This window comes from Nerophis ophidion, unplaced genomic scaffold (genome assembly GCF_033978795.1).
Source record: "Nerophis ophidion isolate RoL-2023_Sa unplaced genomic scaffold, RoL_Noph_v1.0 HiC_scaffold_35, whole genome shotgun sequence".
Classification (NCBI taxonomy): domain Eukaryota; kingdom Metazoa; phylum Chordata; class Actinopteri; order Syngnathiformes; family Syngnathidae; genus Nerophis; species Nerophis ophidion.
Genome location: NW_026906957.1, coordinates 692,596 through 709,262, shown reverse-complemented (window position 1 = coordinate 709,262; position 16,667 = coordinate 692,596). Strand labels below are relative to the sequence as shown.

At 42.6% G+C, this 16,667-nt stretch overlaps 1 protein-coding gene across 1 annotated transcript in view; it reads right to left on the bottom strand.

Moving 5' to 3' along the window:
• Window positions 1–10,357, bottom strand: part of LOC133546625 (zinc finger protein 135-like) — a 49,442-nt gene extending 39,085 nt beyond the window's left edge. Inside the window, exons 1-2 of the mRNA XM_061892406.1 lie at window positions 10,234–10,357; window positions 8,422–8,644 (exon numbers count right to left, since the gene is read on the bottom strand). Of these exons, the coding sequence (XP_061748390.1) occupies window positions 8,422–8,644 (223 nt within the window). The 5' untranslated portion in view covers window positions 10,234–10,357. The remainder of the gene's footprint in view (window positions 1–8,421; window positions 8,645–10,233) is intronic.
• Between the last annotated feature and the right edge of the window lie 6,310 nt (window positions 10,358–16,667).

Genomic DNA, 16,667 nt, shown 5'->3' with positions numbered 1-16,667 from the left:
TCGGACCCACCGTGCGTAGCGCTCCAGACTATAATTAATAGCTGTGGTCTTACACAAATAATAAATAAACCCACGCATTGCAACGGTAATACGATAGACCTAGAACTTGTCAGGGTTATCACCGTTTCTGTTGGGATGTCGCATGGCTGCAGTTGTGTGACCTCAAGTATGCAAAAATCCAGGAGAGCAGAAAGCCGGTAAGATGATTTTAATTTCATCAAAGTAAAAGATATAAACAGAAAGCAGTCTTGCATGGAGATGTTCCCAACATGGTTTTAACTTCGAGCACTGAGGAGTGCTCGAGTGAAACATAAATAGACCTATGTTGATTGACAGCAGCTGAGGACCGCTGCCAATCAACGGCGAGTGTGACAAAAACAGTGCTCAGCGGAGTAAACAGGAAGTATGACAAAATAAGAGCACTGAACAGGAAATAAAGTACAAAACACGAAAAACTATCAGAAAGTAAGTGACAGATCGTTACAGGACCTCCCCCTCAAGGAACAGATACCAGATGTTCCCTGGAAAAGAAAAATGGAAAAAAATGTCCACAAAGTAAGGGAGGATGGAAGGAGGATTTGGTGGAAGGTCGCCAAACCTCGTGTCCCCGCAGCCAGCGAGGGAAAGTCAGGTGGCGACGGCGCGTAGAGCGCCGCTGGAACTGGCGGGGCGGGCGGCCACGGAACAGCCACATCATTGGCCGAAAAAGAGACGAGTGCATCCCGCGAGGAGGACGCCCAGGGCACGGCCACATCCGCGGCTGACGTGGAGGCGGGCGCGCTGAAGCAGGCCCGGAGACAGCAGACAAAGCGGCGGGGGCTGCAGCCAAAACAGATACCTCTGCAGGAGGCGGCTGAGGAGCCGATGTTGGTGCCGGCGTGGAAGCGGCAGACGTCATCAACGGCGTGGAAGCGGAAGACGTCATCGGCGGTGTCGAAGCGGCAGACGTCATCGGCGGCGTGAAAGCGGCAGACGTCATCGGCGGCGTGAAAGCGGCAGACGTCATCGGCGGCGTGAAAGCGGCAGACGTCATCGGCGGCGTGAAAGCGGCAGACGTCATCGGCGGCGTGAAAGCGGCAGACGTCATCGGCGGCGTGAAAGCGGCAGACGTCATCGGCGGCGTGAAAGCGGCAGACGTCATCGGCGGCGTGAAAGCGGCAGACGTCATCGGCGGCGTGAAAGCGGCAGACGTCATCGGCGGCGTGAAAGCGGCAGACGTCATCAACGGCGTGATTGTTGCAGATGTCATCGGCGGCGTGAAAGCGGCAGATGACGCCGGGCGAGGAGCAGCAAATGCTGGCCGAGGAATAGCGGATGCCGGCGGTGACGAAGCCCGGCGTGGTGCTGCTCTTGGCGGCGTTGGAACCGTGCGTAGTGCCGGCGTTGGAGCTCGGCGTGGAGCCGGCGTTGGGGCTCGGCGTGGAGCCGGCGTTGGGGCTCGGCGTGGAGCCGGCGTTGGGGCTCGGCGTGGAGCCGGCGTTGGGGCTCGGCGTGGAGCCGGCGTTGGGGCTCGGCGTGGAGCCGGCGTTGGAGCTGTGCGAAAGCCCGCTAGGGACGTAGATGTCTCCGTGGAAGGAGACGCTGGCGGGGATGACAGCGGTGTGTGCCTGGCTGCACCGCAGTGTATAGTGGGCCCCCCTCCACTAGGTGGCTGCCAGACACCGTTCACACATGCGGGAAAACGTGCCTGCTCGTCGGAGTCCCCCGGTGCGAAAACCAGGGACGGGCGGGAGGGGACCAGGAGGAGGGACGAAGACACGTCCCGTGCCGAGTCCCAGCAGGAGGACAAAAACGACCTCACTGTGGGCTCCACTGGAGCTCTCGGCGAACCAAAAAAGGGAGCGGGAGCTGGCAAAAAGAGCAGCCGGGGAGCAGCCGCTGGAAGCTGCGTAGGAGCAGCGAGAAGCAGCTCAGCAGACGACGGGAAGGATGGCGGCGGCGGACGTGCCGGTCGGAGAGCCGCAGTCGGCGACGGAGCCGCAGGAGCCGCGAGACGTGAAGGAGGAGGCGGGCGCGCCGGTCGGTGAGCCGTAGCCGGCAGCGTTGCCGAGAGGAAGGATGGCGGCGGAGGACGCGCCGGTCGGAGAGCCGTAGCCGGTAGCGTTGCCGCGGGAGCCGCGAGGCATGCAGGAAGTGGCGGACGTGCTGGTCGGAGAGCCGTAGCCAGCCGTTGAGCCGAGAGGAAAGATGGCGGCGGGGGACGCGCCGGTCGGAGAGCCGAAGCCGGTGGTGTTGCCGCGGGGAGAGGGTCCGCGTCTGTAGGCTGGGACCGCACAAACCTGGCCTTCAAGTCCTCCAGGAATTGTGCGGTCCAGAACGTCGGCTGAGGATTGCCGACAGGGATTCTCGCGAGGTCACAATTTTCTGGCTCGAAGTTACTGTTGGGATGTCGCATGGCTGCAGTTGTGTGACCTCAAGTATGCAAAAATCCAGGAGAGCAGAAAGCCGGTAAGATGATTTTAATTTCATCAAAGTAAAAGATATAAACAGAAAGCAGTCTTGCATGGAGATGTTCCCAACATGGTTTTAACTTCGAGCACTGAGGAGTGCTCGAGTGAAACATAAATAGACCTATGTTGATTGACAGCAGCTGAGGACCGCTGCCAATCAACGGCGAGTGTGACAAAAACAGTGCTCAGCGGAGTAAACAGGAAGTATGACAAAATAAGAGCACTGAACAGGAAATAAAGTACAAAACACGAAAAACTATCAGAAAGTAAGTGACAGATCGTTACAGTTTCCAAAGTTACGATACTCCCGTATACTAAACTATTGTCAGATCATTACCTTATAAAGTTCGAGATTCAGACGCATGTTCGGCAAACTAATAATAATAATAAATGCTATAGCAGCCGCAACATTAATACGGCCACAACGACAACTCTTACTGACCTACTGCCCTCGGTAATGGCACCATTCCCAAAGTATGTGGGCTCTATTGATAACCTCACTAACAACTTTAACGACGCCCTGCGCGAAACCATTGATAACATAGCACCGCTAAAGTTAAAAAAGGCTCCAAAAAAGCGCACCCCGTGGTTTACAGAAGAAACTAGAGCTCAGAAATTATTATGTAGAAAGCTGGAACGCAAATGGCGCACGACTAAACTTGAGGTGCACCATCAAGCATGGAGTGATAGTTTAATAACTTATAAACACATGCTTACCTTAGCTAAAGCTAAATATTACTCGAATCTCATCCACCTTAATGAAAACAATCCTAAATGTTTGTTTAGTACGGTAATAATAATAATAATGGATTAGATTTATACCGCACTTTTCTATTGTTAGATACTCAAAGCGCTCACAGAGAAGTGGGAACCCATCATTCATTCACACCTGGTGGTGGTAAGCTACATCAGTAGCCACAGCTGCCCTGGGGTGGACTGACGGAAGCGTGGCTGCCAGTTTGCGCCCACAGCCCCTCCGACCACCATCAATCATTCATTCATCATTCATTCACCAGTGTGAGCTGCACCGGGGGCAAGGGTGAAGTGTCCTGCCCAAGGACACAACGGCAGCGATTTGGATGGTAATAGGTGGGAAGCGTACCTGAAATCCTCAGGATTCTGGCAAGTCCGCTCTACCCACTACGCCATGCCTCATCGCTAACCCAACAAGGGACTCCTTCCAGTAGCTCCACCCACTCAGCTGATGACTTTATGCAATTCTTTAGTAAGAAAATTGAAGTCATTAGAAAGGAGATTAAAGACAATGCGTCCCAGCTACAACGGGGTTCTATTAACACTGACACGATTGTATATACGGCGGATACTGCCCTCCAAAATAGTTTCTCTCGTTTTGAGGAAGTAACATTAGAGGAATTGTTACAACGTGTAAATGGAATAAAACAAACAACATGTTTACTTGACCCACTTCCTGGGAAAATTATCAAGGAGCTCTTTGTATTATTAGGTCCATCAGTGCTAAATATTATAAACTTATCACTTTCCTCGGGCACTGTTCCCCTAGCATTCAAAAAAGCGGTTATTCATCTTCTCCTTAAAAGACCTAACCTCGAACCTGACCTCACGGTAAACGACCGACTGGTGTCTCACCTTCCCTTTATTTCAAAAATCCTCGAAAAAATTGTTGCAGAGCAGCTAAATGAAAACTTAGCGTCTAAAAACCTGTGTGAAATCTTTCAATCCGGTTTCAGGGCAAATCACTCTACTGAGACAGCCCTCGTAAAAATTACTAATGATCTATTGCTAACGATGGATTCTGATGCGTCATCTATGTTGCTGCTCCTCGATCTTAGCGCTGCTTTCCATACCGTCGATCATAATATTTTATTAGAACGTATCAAAACACGAATTGGTATGTCAGACTTAGCCCTGTCTTGGTTTAACTCTTATCTCACTGATAGGATGCAGTGTGTCTCCCATAACAGTGTGACCTCGGACTACGTTAAGGTAACGTGTGGAGTTCCCCAGGGTTCGGTCCTTGGCCCTGCACTCTTCAGCATCTACATGCTGCTGCTAGGTGACATCATATGCAAACGCGGTGTTAGCTTTCACTGTTATGCTGATGACACCCAACTCTACATGCCCCTAAAGCTGACCAACATGCCGGATTGTAGTCAGCTGGAGGCGTGTCTTAATGAAATTAAACAATGGATGTCCGCTAACTTTTTGCAACTCAACGCCAAAAAAAACGGAAATGCTGATTATCGGTCCTGCTAGACACTGACCTGTATTTAATAATACAACTTTAACATTTGACAACCAAACAATTAAACATGGCGACTCGGTAAAGAATCTGGGTATTATCTTCGACCCAACTCTCTCCTTTGAGGCACACATTAAAAGCGTTACTAAAACGGCCTTCTTTCATCTCCGTAATATCGCTAAAATTCGCTTCATTCTGTCCACTAAAGACGCTGAGATCATTATCCATGCGTTTGTTACGTCTCGCCTCGATTACTGTAACGTATTATTTTCAGGTCTCCCCATGTCTAGCATTAAAACATTACAGTTAGTACAAAATGTGGCTGTTAGACTTTTGACAAGAACATGAAAGTTTGATTATATTACGACTATACTGTAAATACCTTTATATACATATATACATACATATATACCTATACTGGCTCACCTGCACTGGCTTCCTGTGCACTTAAGATGTGACTTTAAGGTTTTACTACTTACGTATAAAATACTACACGGTCTAGCTCCATCCTATCTTGCCGATTGTATTGTACCATATGTCCCGGCAAGAAATCTGCGTTCAAAGGACTCCGGCTTATTAGTGATTCCCAAAGCCCCAAAAAAAGTCTGCGGGCTATAGAGCGTTTTCATTTCGGGCTCCAGTACTCTGGAATGCCCTCCCGGTAACAGTTCGAGATGCCACCTCAGTAGAAGCATTCAAGTCTCACCTTAAAACTCATTTGTATACTCTAGTCTTTAAATAGACTACATTTTTAGACCAGTTGATCTGCCGTTTCTTTTCTTTTTCTCCTATGTCCCACTCTCCCTTGTGGAGGGGGTCCGGTCCGATCCGGTGGCCATGTACTGCTTGCCTGTGTATCGGCTGGAGACATCTCTGCGCTGCTGATCCGCCTCCGCTTGGGATGGTTTCCTGCTGGCTCCGCTGTGGACGGGACTCTCGCTGCTGTGTTGGATCCGCTTTGGACTGGACTCTCGCGGCCGTGTTGGATCCATTATGGATTGAACTTTCACAGTATCATGTTAGACCCGCTCGACATCCATTGCTTTCGTCCTCTCCAAGGTTCTCATAGTCATCATTGTCACCGACGTCCCACTGAGTGTGAGTTTTCCTTGATCGAGAATGTCGTAGCGGTTTGTGTTGTGGTTTGTGCAGCCCTTTGAGACACTAGTGATTTAGGGCTATATAAGTAAACATTGATTGATTGATTGATAATTATGAGGGAAAAATTGATGTTCAATTCTGAGTGTAAACATAGCTTTTTTCAAGGGAAGTTAAACAATAACTGAAAATCGCAAGAAGAAGTTATTAGGGATACGAAGATTATGGGGAATTTATTTGATAAACAGGGGGGAATGTCAGAAAAATTCTGTGTAAATTATCAAATAAAACCTTGTATTACATTGTGTTCCTGACGAGAAGAAAAAAGGCTGGAGCTTTCCAAGAAGAATGCTGGACTTCCAGGCGGACAGATGGCAGAATCTGCCCAACTTCCAGAGGAACTCTTTTAAGTATTTTTACGAACCCTCTTTGATCTATTTTATGAGACTCTCTGTGATCTATTTTATGGGATTTTCTTTGATCTGTTCGGGAACCGAAGGCAATGCTGGTCATGACCCACTTCCATGAGGAAGCAGCTGTGGGAAGGAGGGGGGTGAAAATCAAATAAAGAACCACGAGAACGATCTTGGGGCAGAGCATGGTGCAGGATTTGTACAGGCAGTACAATGGCCATGCCTCTCCTCGGATCCGAGTATAAATTGAATTCTGTCTCTGTTTGATTCTTTGCCTTTTTGTCCTGTTTAATAGATGTCATCAATGTTTGAACCTGACAGATGGAGGTCTCGCAACTACGGTAAGCAGCTGCCAACTTCATTTTCCCCCGTAGAAGAAGTGCGCTTCTTTTTCTTTTCGAGCCGCCGACCTTATTTTGCCCCGTAGAAGAAGAAGTGCGCTTCTTCTTCTATGCTTCTTCTTCTTCTACAGCCGCCAACCTTAATTTCCCCCGTAGAAGAAGAAGTGCGCGGTGCATGCTGGGATACATGACTGCGGGAGGCATGCCGTTTCTGTGTGTAGTGACTCCAAAATGGCTCCTACCATGCAGAGTTTAAACTCAAGGAGATCAGTCACACAGTAGAAGACGGGAATAGAGCAGCAGCGAGAGAATTTAACATTAACTGCAACGACAATGACTCATTTAATGACGACTTTGACGAGACATGTTGGATGTTGTATACGCCCAACTGTTTGATTGGAACACTGAGGAAGAAGAATTAGAGGGATTAGTGGATGAGGAATAACTTAATAAAGTGAGCTTTACATGTTTATTTTGTGTTTTGTGACATTAGGGTTTGAGCAACGTTGAGTTATTGATATATTATTGCTTTGCACTATTTCCAGTGTTACTATATTGTGATTGCACTAACCTTTGATTTACCGTAACAGTATCAGACTGTTTTTTACCTGTTTATTGAATCGGGGAAAATAATAAAACAGCTGTTTATTCATTTTGGGAGTGAACGGAGCAGTCAGAACGCTGGTTTGTAATCTATTAATAAAGTTTGACTGACCTATCTGACTGTTTTGTTGACATTCCCTTTAGTGCAGCTCCCTCCAAAGCAGGGGTGTCAAACATTTTAGGTGGGGGGCCATATGGAGAGAAATCTACTCCCAAGTGGGCCGGACTGGTAAAATCACGGCACAATAACTTAAAAATAAAGACAACTTCGGATTGTTTTCTTTTTTTCGAAAATAGAACAAGCACATTCTGAATTTTTTTCTTTTTTTTTACATTTATATTTTGCTGTTGATAGTATTCTATCTTTATTTGTTGTTATCTATACTTTCTGATTAAATTATGTGATAAGGTTCATCAATCAACTCGTTGGTGTTAATGTTCCATCCATCAAGATAAAAAAAAAATATTAAAATCAAATTACAGGATGCTATTTATGTACTTTGATCATTTTTGTCTACCGGTGCACTAAAATTATGTGTGTTTTTTGTGTTTTTAGATATGTAGCATCATCTACAAAAATACACAAAATTGCTATTGCGACATCTAGTGGACACATTTAGAACAGCAGTTTCTTTCATTCAAACATTTTGACTCATTTTCATACTTAGCCACCTCATTCCGCGGGCCGGATAAAACCTGTTTGAGGACCTGATCCGGCCCGCGGGCTTTACGTTTGACACCCCTGATGTAAAGGATGCATAACGTGACCCCAGCCTCTACTCAGTGGCCTAGTGGTTAGAGTGTCCGCCCTGAGATCGATAGGTTGTGAGTTCAAACCCCGGCTGACTCATACTATAGAATATAAAAATGGGAATCATTACCTCCCTGCTTGGCACTCAGCATCAAGGGTTGGAATTGGGGGTTAAATCACCAAAAATTATTTCCGGGCGCGGCACCACTGCTGCCCACTGCTCCCCTCACCTCCCAGGGCGTGATCAAGGGTGATGAGTCAAATGCAGAGAATAATTTCGCCACACCAAGAGTGTGTGTGACAATCATTGGTACTTTAACTTTAACTTTACTGTAGCATCTATTCTATGCACCTTATAATGCGGTGTGCTTTATATATGAACAAAGTTTTAAAATAGGCCAATCATTGAAGGTGCACCTTATAATCCGGTGCGCCTTATAGTGCGGAAAATACGGTATATCTCCATCTTTAGTGATAAATGTGTCCCCCGGATAAACATGTGTCACAAACATTGTATTAGATGATATGTGGATGTTGTGCTTACTTGGACTGTGATGAAGCTGTGAGGACTCAGGTGGTTTGTCTTCATGCTCTTCAGTCTTCACAGAGACAACAGTCAGTGGAAACTTGCTGACATCAGCCTCCTCCTGCCCTACAGGACACTCTCCCTCCTGACTGATCCACACTTCCTCCTCTACCTCTTTAATGTGGGGGGGCTGTGGATCCTCCTGCTGCTGAAGGGGACGTTCTTCTTGACGAGCGTTCATCTGTTGGACGTCCACAAGACAACACAAACAAACTTCAGCTATGATGTGTCAAATATTTTTTAATCTATCAAATATAATATTTTCCAAGTGAACTGACACCACTTTGTGGTGATGTTCTTCTACACATGGAATAATCATCAGTTATTGATTATTATGAATTGTGTTATTGATCCTGTTTTCTGCATATGCATTAATTATTGATTAAAAAGTAACAACTTATAGAAAACCTCCTGCTGGGATTTTAATACCGTCATGACTGCATGAAGTCAGTCTGCACGTATAAAAGTTTCATTGTGCTGCAGCATCAAGTGACGCCAACTGGCTCCTCCCACTACCAACCTACCAGCCAACCTTGACGTGCACCTCCAAAATAGTCCCACCTCACGTCAACGGTGACCAGGACTACAGAGCTGTGGTCGGTTGGCTTTACTTTTACGCACAATATCCTCTCCTTGTTCTCCATTACCTCCCTGCTTGGCACTCAGCATCAAGGGTTGGAATTGGGGGTTAAATCACCATAAATGATTCCCGGGCGCGGCACCGCTGCTGTCCACTGCTCCCCTCACCTCTCAGGGGGTGATCAAGGGGATGGGTCAAATGCAGAGGACACATTTCACCACACCTAGTGTGTGTGTGACAATCATTGCTACTTTAACTTTCTTCTGCGAAAGCAACATTTTTAACCCAACAGAAAACAAACAGAAGTGCAGCGAAGCACGTGGAACAAGTGCCAGTGAGTATATATATATATATATATATATATATATACATATATATATATATATATATATATATATATACGAATTTATAAACATAAACATATTTTTTGAATATTTGGGTACCTCATGATTCGACTACAAACAAAATATTGATGCAAATTCATTTTATGTGCAGTATATTAAAGCTATTTTTAATATTTAACATTTATTTAATTAAATATTTTAGTCTGACTGAATAAGCATTAATCACTTACAATTGTGCAAATAGTGTATTCGTAATAACAAACATCAATTGATTTAATTTCCATGATACGTCCACCCAATGCAGCTGAGATAGGCTCCAACACCCCCCCCCCGCAACACCAAATAGGGACAAGCGGTAGAAAAATGGATGGATGGATGTTATCAAGGTAATAGAAGTGCGTGCAAACATCATTTGTATTTATTGCTAATAAAGTTGACACCAACATAAAGCAGACCACTGCAATAATACATTATATTACACTGTAATATAATGTTTCATCCTGTAAAACATCTTTGAGTACACTGAAAAGCGCTATACCAAATAAAATGTATTATTATTATTATAATACCATGTGACTTATTCCAGACTTAAATTACGAGACGTTCGTTTCTTTCTAGTAACAAATATTCAATGATGTTAAGCGTGACTGTAATATACAACAAAAAACAGTTAAAGTATTAAATAAGTCAATATAATTCTCATAGAGAACATATAAAATACACTCCTCAAAAAAACGCTCGCATTTGCTACAAAGGCCTGCTAGCGGGCTAAAGCTAGCACGTTAGCTTCGAACAACATATGAGGTAAATAAGATAAATAATATGAAAATATATCATGTATATTACCTCATAAGCCGCGTGTACAAGAGAGGAGTGGAATATATTCTTCCTATTGTTACACCAGCAACTCTTTTTTGTTGTTCTTTGGCCGGGCGAAGGAAGTGTGCACCACTCACTATTGTCCCAGTGAAACACGTGTTTGAAGGAGGTGTGCACCACTCACTATTGTCCCAGTGAAACACGTGTTTGAAGGAAGTGTGCACCACTCACTATTGTCCCAGTGAAACACATGTTTGAAGGAAATGTGCACCACTCACTATTGTCCCAGTGAAACATGTGTTTGGCCAACATTTATTCCGCGGTTGACAACACCTCGATGACGTCACACAGGAGGAAGAACAAAACAAGATGGCGTCTGGCGGAGAATACGTTGTTTTGGTTATTATGGTTTCTAGGTCTTAATTACAACGTACATGTGCACATGTGTGTCGTTTAACGCAGTAAACGTCCTTATTAATTGTTTGTATGCGGATACATTAGTCTGAGTGCACTTTGACGTGGTTAGCTTAGCTTGTTAGCTGCTAACAAAGAGAGGCGGAAGTGATCGAGACATCAAAGCAGAGATCCAATGTAAGTGTAAAGTGTTTTTATTGTGTGAACATGTCTACATTACAAATGATGTGAGTGTTGCTGAATCAGCTACTAACTGCTGCCGTTGAAGAAATATTTGTGGTTTTAGAAAAAAAAAAAAAAACGACAACAGAATAAGAGGAGGAACTTTGTCCAACAAAAGAGGAGAAGGAGCGACAACATCAACTACTGGACGCTGTTTTCAAGAAACATCAAGTTGTGTTACACATCCAATCATCTATCTTCTTCTGCTTATCTGAGGTCGGGTCGCGGGGCCAGCAGCCTAAGTAGGGAAGCCCAGCCTTTCCTTTCCCCAGCCACGTCATACAGCTCTTTCTAGGGGATCCCGAGGCGTTCCCAGGCCAGCCAGTTTCTAACATAATAGTGAGAGTCCAGTCCATAGTGGGGCCAGCTGGAGACCATCCCGAGCGCAGACAGGTCAGCAACGCAGAGATGTCCCCAACCGTTGCACAGGCGAGCGGTCCACCCCAGGTCCCGACTCTGGACATATATATATATATATATATATATATATATATATATATATACATATATATATATATATATATATATATATATATATATAAAATTAAAAACAAAATAAGATAAGGCTCTGAATTGGTTTCTTAACAAAACCTTTCTACTTATAAAATGCAACATTTTAACGTATAAAGTGCAGCATAAAACTGCTTCAAGTTGTAGCTCAGATTAAATAAAATGACAAAACTTTCCTTCTACATACAAAAAGTGCAACATTAAACAGTTTCAAGTCAACTCAGCCTCAGATTAACTTTTCTTCCCCCTCCCCACCCTATAACCCTGATGACTTTCACTCAATTTTCATGTTTTCTGCCAGAAAAATTAGTTTAACCACCTTGTCTGCAGAAAGAGCAGACCTGCTTGCAGTTACAATGTCCCCAGCTGTGAAAAATACCCTTTCGCTGGACACAGAGGTAGCAGGTATGGCGAGGTAGTGTCTGGCTAACTTGGCAGTAAGAGGATATATGGGCTCATTGTATTTCCACCATAGAAGTGTGTCAAAATCTAGTTTTTAATGCACTATGGTCTTAAATCTGCTGCTGTAAAAACACCAACAGCATTTGTTATTGCTTTAGCCCTGCCTGAGTTGCCGAGTAGAAGCTGCTTGAATGCAGTGGGAGCTGTGTTTGTTCGTCTTTCTCTTTGTTGAAGCCATGTTATCCATTGTTGTATCGCACTGCGTAGCTGAAGTGTTCCCAAACGGGAGATCTTAACGAGGCAGGAGTGTCTTTCAGCTCTGGTTTTTACTCTTTGTAGTAGCCCGGTCATTGCTAGCATGCCGTGTGTTGTGCCTCAGTGTACATTGTTGACACAACGTGCGGTGCGCTACTTAATATGTCCGTGTGGAAACTTGTTCGATACACCACCGAACCGAACCCAAACCCCCGTACCGAAACGGTTCAATACAAATACACGTACCGTTACACCCTTAATACACACCCATCTGAAGATTATAAAAAAATAAATATATTTGGTGGGCCAAACAAAATGACTCGGCGAAACAACGTTTGGTATGAGTGATATGACCTCAAATCTATATCCTAATAACAATATATGTCACGATACATCATTTGGTATATGATTGATAATAGAAGAATTTCAAAACTGTTTACAAAGGCTCTTAATTTGGCAGCTGACATATGCAGTAACATATTGTGTCTTTTCTAATTGTATTATTTTGTCGAAACAATTATTATTAATGTACTTGTTTATTTACTGTTAATATCTGGTTACTTTATTTGAGAACATAGTACTGGGAATGATGTAATAATAGGGACGGCGTGGCGCAGTGGGAGAGTGGCCGTGCGCAACTCGAGGGTCCCTGGTTCAATCCCCACCTAGTACTAACCTCGTCACGTCCATTGTGTCCTGAGCAAGACACTTCACCCTTGCTCCTGATGGGTGCTGGTTAGCACCTTGCATGGCAGCTCCCTCCATCAGTGTGTGAATGGGTAAATGTGGAAGTAGTGTCAAAGAGTACCTTGAAAGTAGAAAAGCGCGATACAAGTACAACCCATTTATAGAGGTTGTCGTCTGAAAACACACATGTCGTCTGAAAACACACATGAGCAGACACACTGGAGAAAAACCTTTTATCCGTTCAATATGTGGTAATGGTTTTACACAAAATTGGAGTTTGAAAGTGCACATGAGAATACACAGTGGTAAAAAACATTTTGTCTGTTCAACCTGTGTCAAAGGTTTTGTAGAAAGTCACAATTTGAAAATACACATGAGAACACACACTGGTAAAAAACCTTTTTCCTGTTCAACCTGTGGTAAAGGTTTTACAGAAAGTCAAAATTTGAAAAGACACATGAGAACACACACTGGTGAAAAACCTTTTTCTTGCTCAGAATGTGGTAAAGATTTTGTACAAAGTCCCCTTTTAAAAGCACACATGAGAACACACACTGGTGAAAAACCTTTTGTCTGTTCAATCTGTGGTAAAGGTTTTACAGAAAGTCGATGGTTAAAAGTGCACATGAGAACACACACTGGTGAAAAACCGTTTTCCTGTTCAGTCTGTGGTAAAGGTTTTACACAAAGTCATCATTTAAAACTGCACGACAGAACACACACTGGTGAAAAACCTTTTTCCTGTTCAATCTGTGATAAAGGTTTTACAGAAAACTGGTGTTTGAAAGTACACAAGAGAACACACACTGGTGAAAATTCACATTCCTGTTCAATCTGTAACAGAAGCTTTTGTCAACAATCAAAGCTTGTAAGACACATGAGAAGACACCCAGGAGAGAAAGTGTTGAGTTGCAGTGTGTGTGGTGAAAGATTGTCTTCTAAGTACCAGTGTAAGAAACACAAGTGTGCTGGTGAGAACAGCAGCAGCAAATGAAACTGCAGGATTTGAAATAAACTGTCCAGACTTTCATTTTGACTTTCTAACAACATCAGCACATATAACATGTGTGACATTGTTGTTTTTCCAACAATATTTTTAAAATGCTTCCACATTTATAGATTAGATATTTTATATTAATCCTTTTTTCAGTCAAGCACATGCATTAATATGCAACATTGTGTACTTTTATTAAAAAATGGACAGAACAATTTGAGTAAAAAGCTGAGTAAACAGTACAACACACATTTTACATGCAATAAACATTTTGTGCGTATGTATACACACACACACACACACACACACACACACACACATATATATATATATATATATATATATATATATATATATATATATATATATATATATATATATATATATATATATATATATATATATATCCTGTATATTCATCATACAATTTTAGACTTAATTATATGAAATATTGTATTTGTAATTGTTAATAATCCCATAGATTATCACCTTTATATGATATACATATGTACTGGTTCACATCTGAAACATCTTCTGGACCACTTCAGGAAGCATATTATTATTTACTTTATACATCATTTGAACAGTTGTCTTTTATACAATTTTAAAATGTGTCTTTTTAAACCATTTGTTGGGTCTCTACAATCATTTTTATTCATTATCGTCATTACTCTGTATTATGATGATTGTGTTGTGATTGTTTTATATGTATGTCCCCAGACCTTTATGCAGTATAAAAGTGAGAGAAAATGGCAGATTTTTTTTGTTGTGAAAGGATGGTTTTGTTTTTACAAACTTACATTTGTGTATTATATATATTGTGTTTTAAACATTTGTTTTAATGTTTTTTATTTTCTTTTTTAACATCCCCAAAACAACATCAATATCAGTCAAAGTTTGGAGTGTCAGACAAAAGCCAATATTGTACATCATCCCACAGAGATTTACTTTGCATATATTCTTAAAAAAAACAGTTTATTGTGTTTTCCTATCACAGATCGAACAAGTGTTGTCTTCAATTGCAAAACAACATCCAAAATATTACTTTAAGTGGTCAATTCCGTCGTTTTTTTTTCAAATTATTTATTTTGCCTTAGAAAGAATGGAAAATTTTAGGTTATGAGTTTTTTTCTTGTTCCAGGTTGTACTTAATGAAATCTTCAAATAATAAACTATTTTTATCAGTCAATAAGTGCATCAGTGACCAAATGCCTTTTTCAAACCATTGCTGTTCAAAGATGGATTTGTTTCTCATTTTAATATAAGAACAATTCCATAGTGGAGTATTGTGTGTGATGAAGTTGTGTTTGTAAATTAGTTTCCAGTACAACAACACTTGCTGGTAGGGATGGGTACTGTTCACTTTTCAACTGATTCGGAACAAATTCCACTACCTCCAAATCAATACCAGTCCTCAACAGTACGACTTTTTGGTACTTTTGTGTCTGTTAATAATTTTGATTGTTTGCGATAAATTTATATTGCAACGTTTAAAAATAAGATTATTATTGTTAACTGCGGTCCTTTCGTTACCCTTTGTTTTTTGTTTTTTTGTTTTCATATCATCATTTACATGTAGCTTTATTTACATTTGCAAGTCCAGTACGCTAGATGGCTGTAGTGTAAATTCATAATGTGTTTTGTTGCGCCCAAAAAAGTGTTAATACTGTAAATATTGGATTTATTATGCACCAGCTGTCTGATTCTAACATTTATCTTAGTTATAGTTTTAATTAACTCATTTGGTGGGTGTTAACGTCATGAGAAATTGCTAATGCTAATCAGTAGCATGTCAATAGCAAAGCCAATGTATATTAGCATCAAGCTACCATAACTTTTATAGCGTTTTTTTGAGTCCATTTCTTTGTTGGCATTGACAATTGCAACATTTATCTCAAGGTAGTTTGACTCAGACTGCTCTCAGTGCTGCTGGAGTGATCTCCAAATGCCAAACAGAGGTCAAATGAGTTCCAAGTTGGATATTCAACAGACATTCAACATCCAGCCAGGCTGACTGTTTGTGTCCGGCACTGAAAACTCATGCCACGTCTGTCAGTCCCTGCTGACAAGTGCTTTAGTTTAAGGGACCGTCAATAAAGTACTTGTCATTAGCTCACTAAGAACATTTCAATTGTCAATAGCTTTAGTCATGTGACCTAGAACCTCAAACCTACTTTCATATTGTTTGTTCATCACTGCTGTAGTCGGCTCATGCCTTGAATTGTCCGGTTTTAAGGGATAAACAGTAGAAAATGGATGGATGGATGTTTAGTGACAGAGTGGAAACTGTCAAACCTCAAGCCCGCCAAGTGCTTGAACCCAAAGCAGTTTTGGGAGAAAAGTTTACTGGTCGGATGAGACTTTGCCTCACCTCCAATCAAGAGTGAAAAGGCTGATCTTTGTACACAAGCAGCTTTTCCAACAAGACAACAATATTAAACACACATAAAAACTGTTTTCAAAGGGTTTCAGGCAGGTTTCTGGAATGTCCGTTCCAGAGACTGGACCTTAACCCTGCTAAACATTTGAGAACATTGCTTTGAACTGGCTCTGTGTCAAGAAAGCAACACATGTCAATCAAATCTACCAGTATTTCCAAGAACGGGGTCAAATATGCAAGTAAAATGTTGCCAGAAGCATCTTGCTTCATTTTTATTTATTTTTACGTGTTGTGAAGAAACCCTGAAGTGCTCTGTTATAAGAACATCAGACTTTCATTCTGACTTCCAGGATTCAAGTCCATAACTTTTATGGACAGAATTTCGAGGCGCAGTCAAGGCGTTAAGGGGATCGCGTTTGGTGACTGCAGGATTAGGTTCCTGCTTTTTGCAGATGATGTGGTCCTGATGGCTTCATCTGGCCAGGATCTTCAGCTCTCACTGGATCGGTTTGCAGCCGAATGTGAAGCGACTGGGATGAGAATCAGCACCTCCAAGTGTGAGTCCATGGTTCTTGCCTGGAAAAGGGTGGAGTGCCA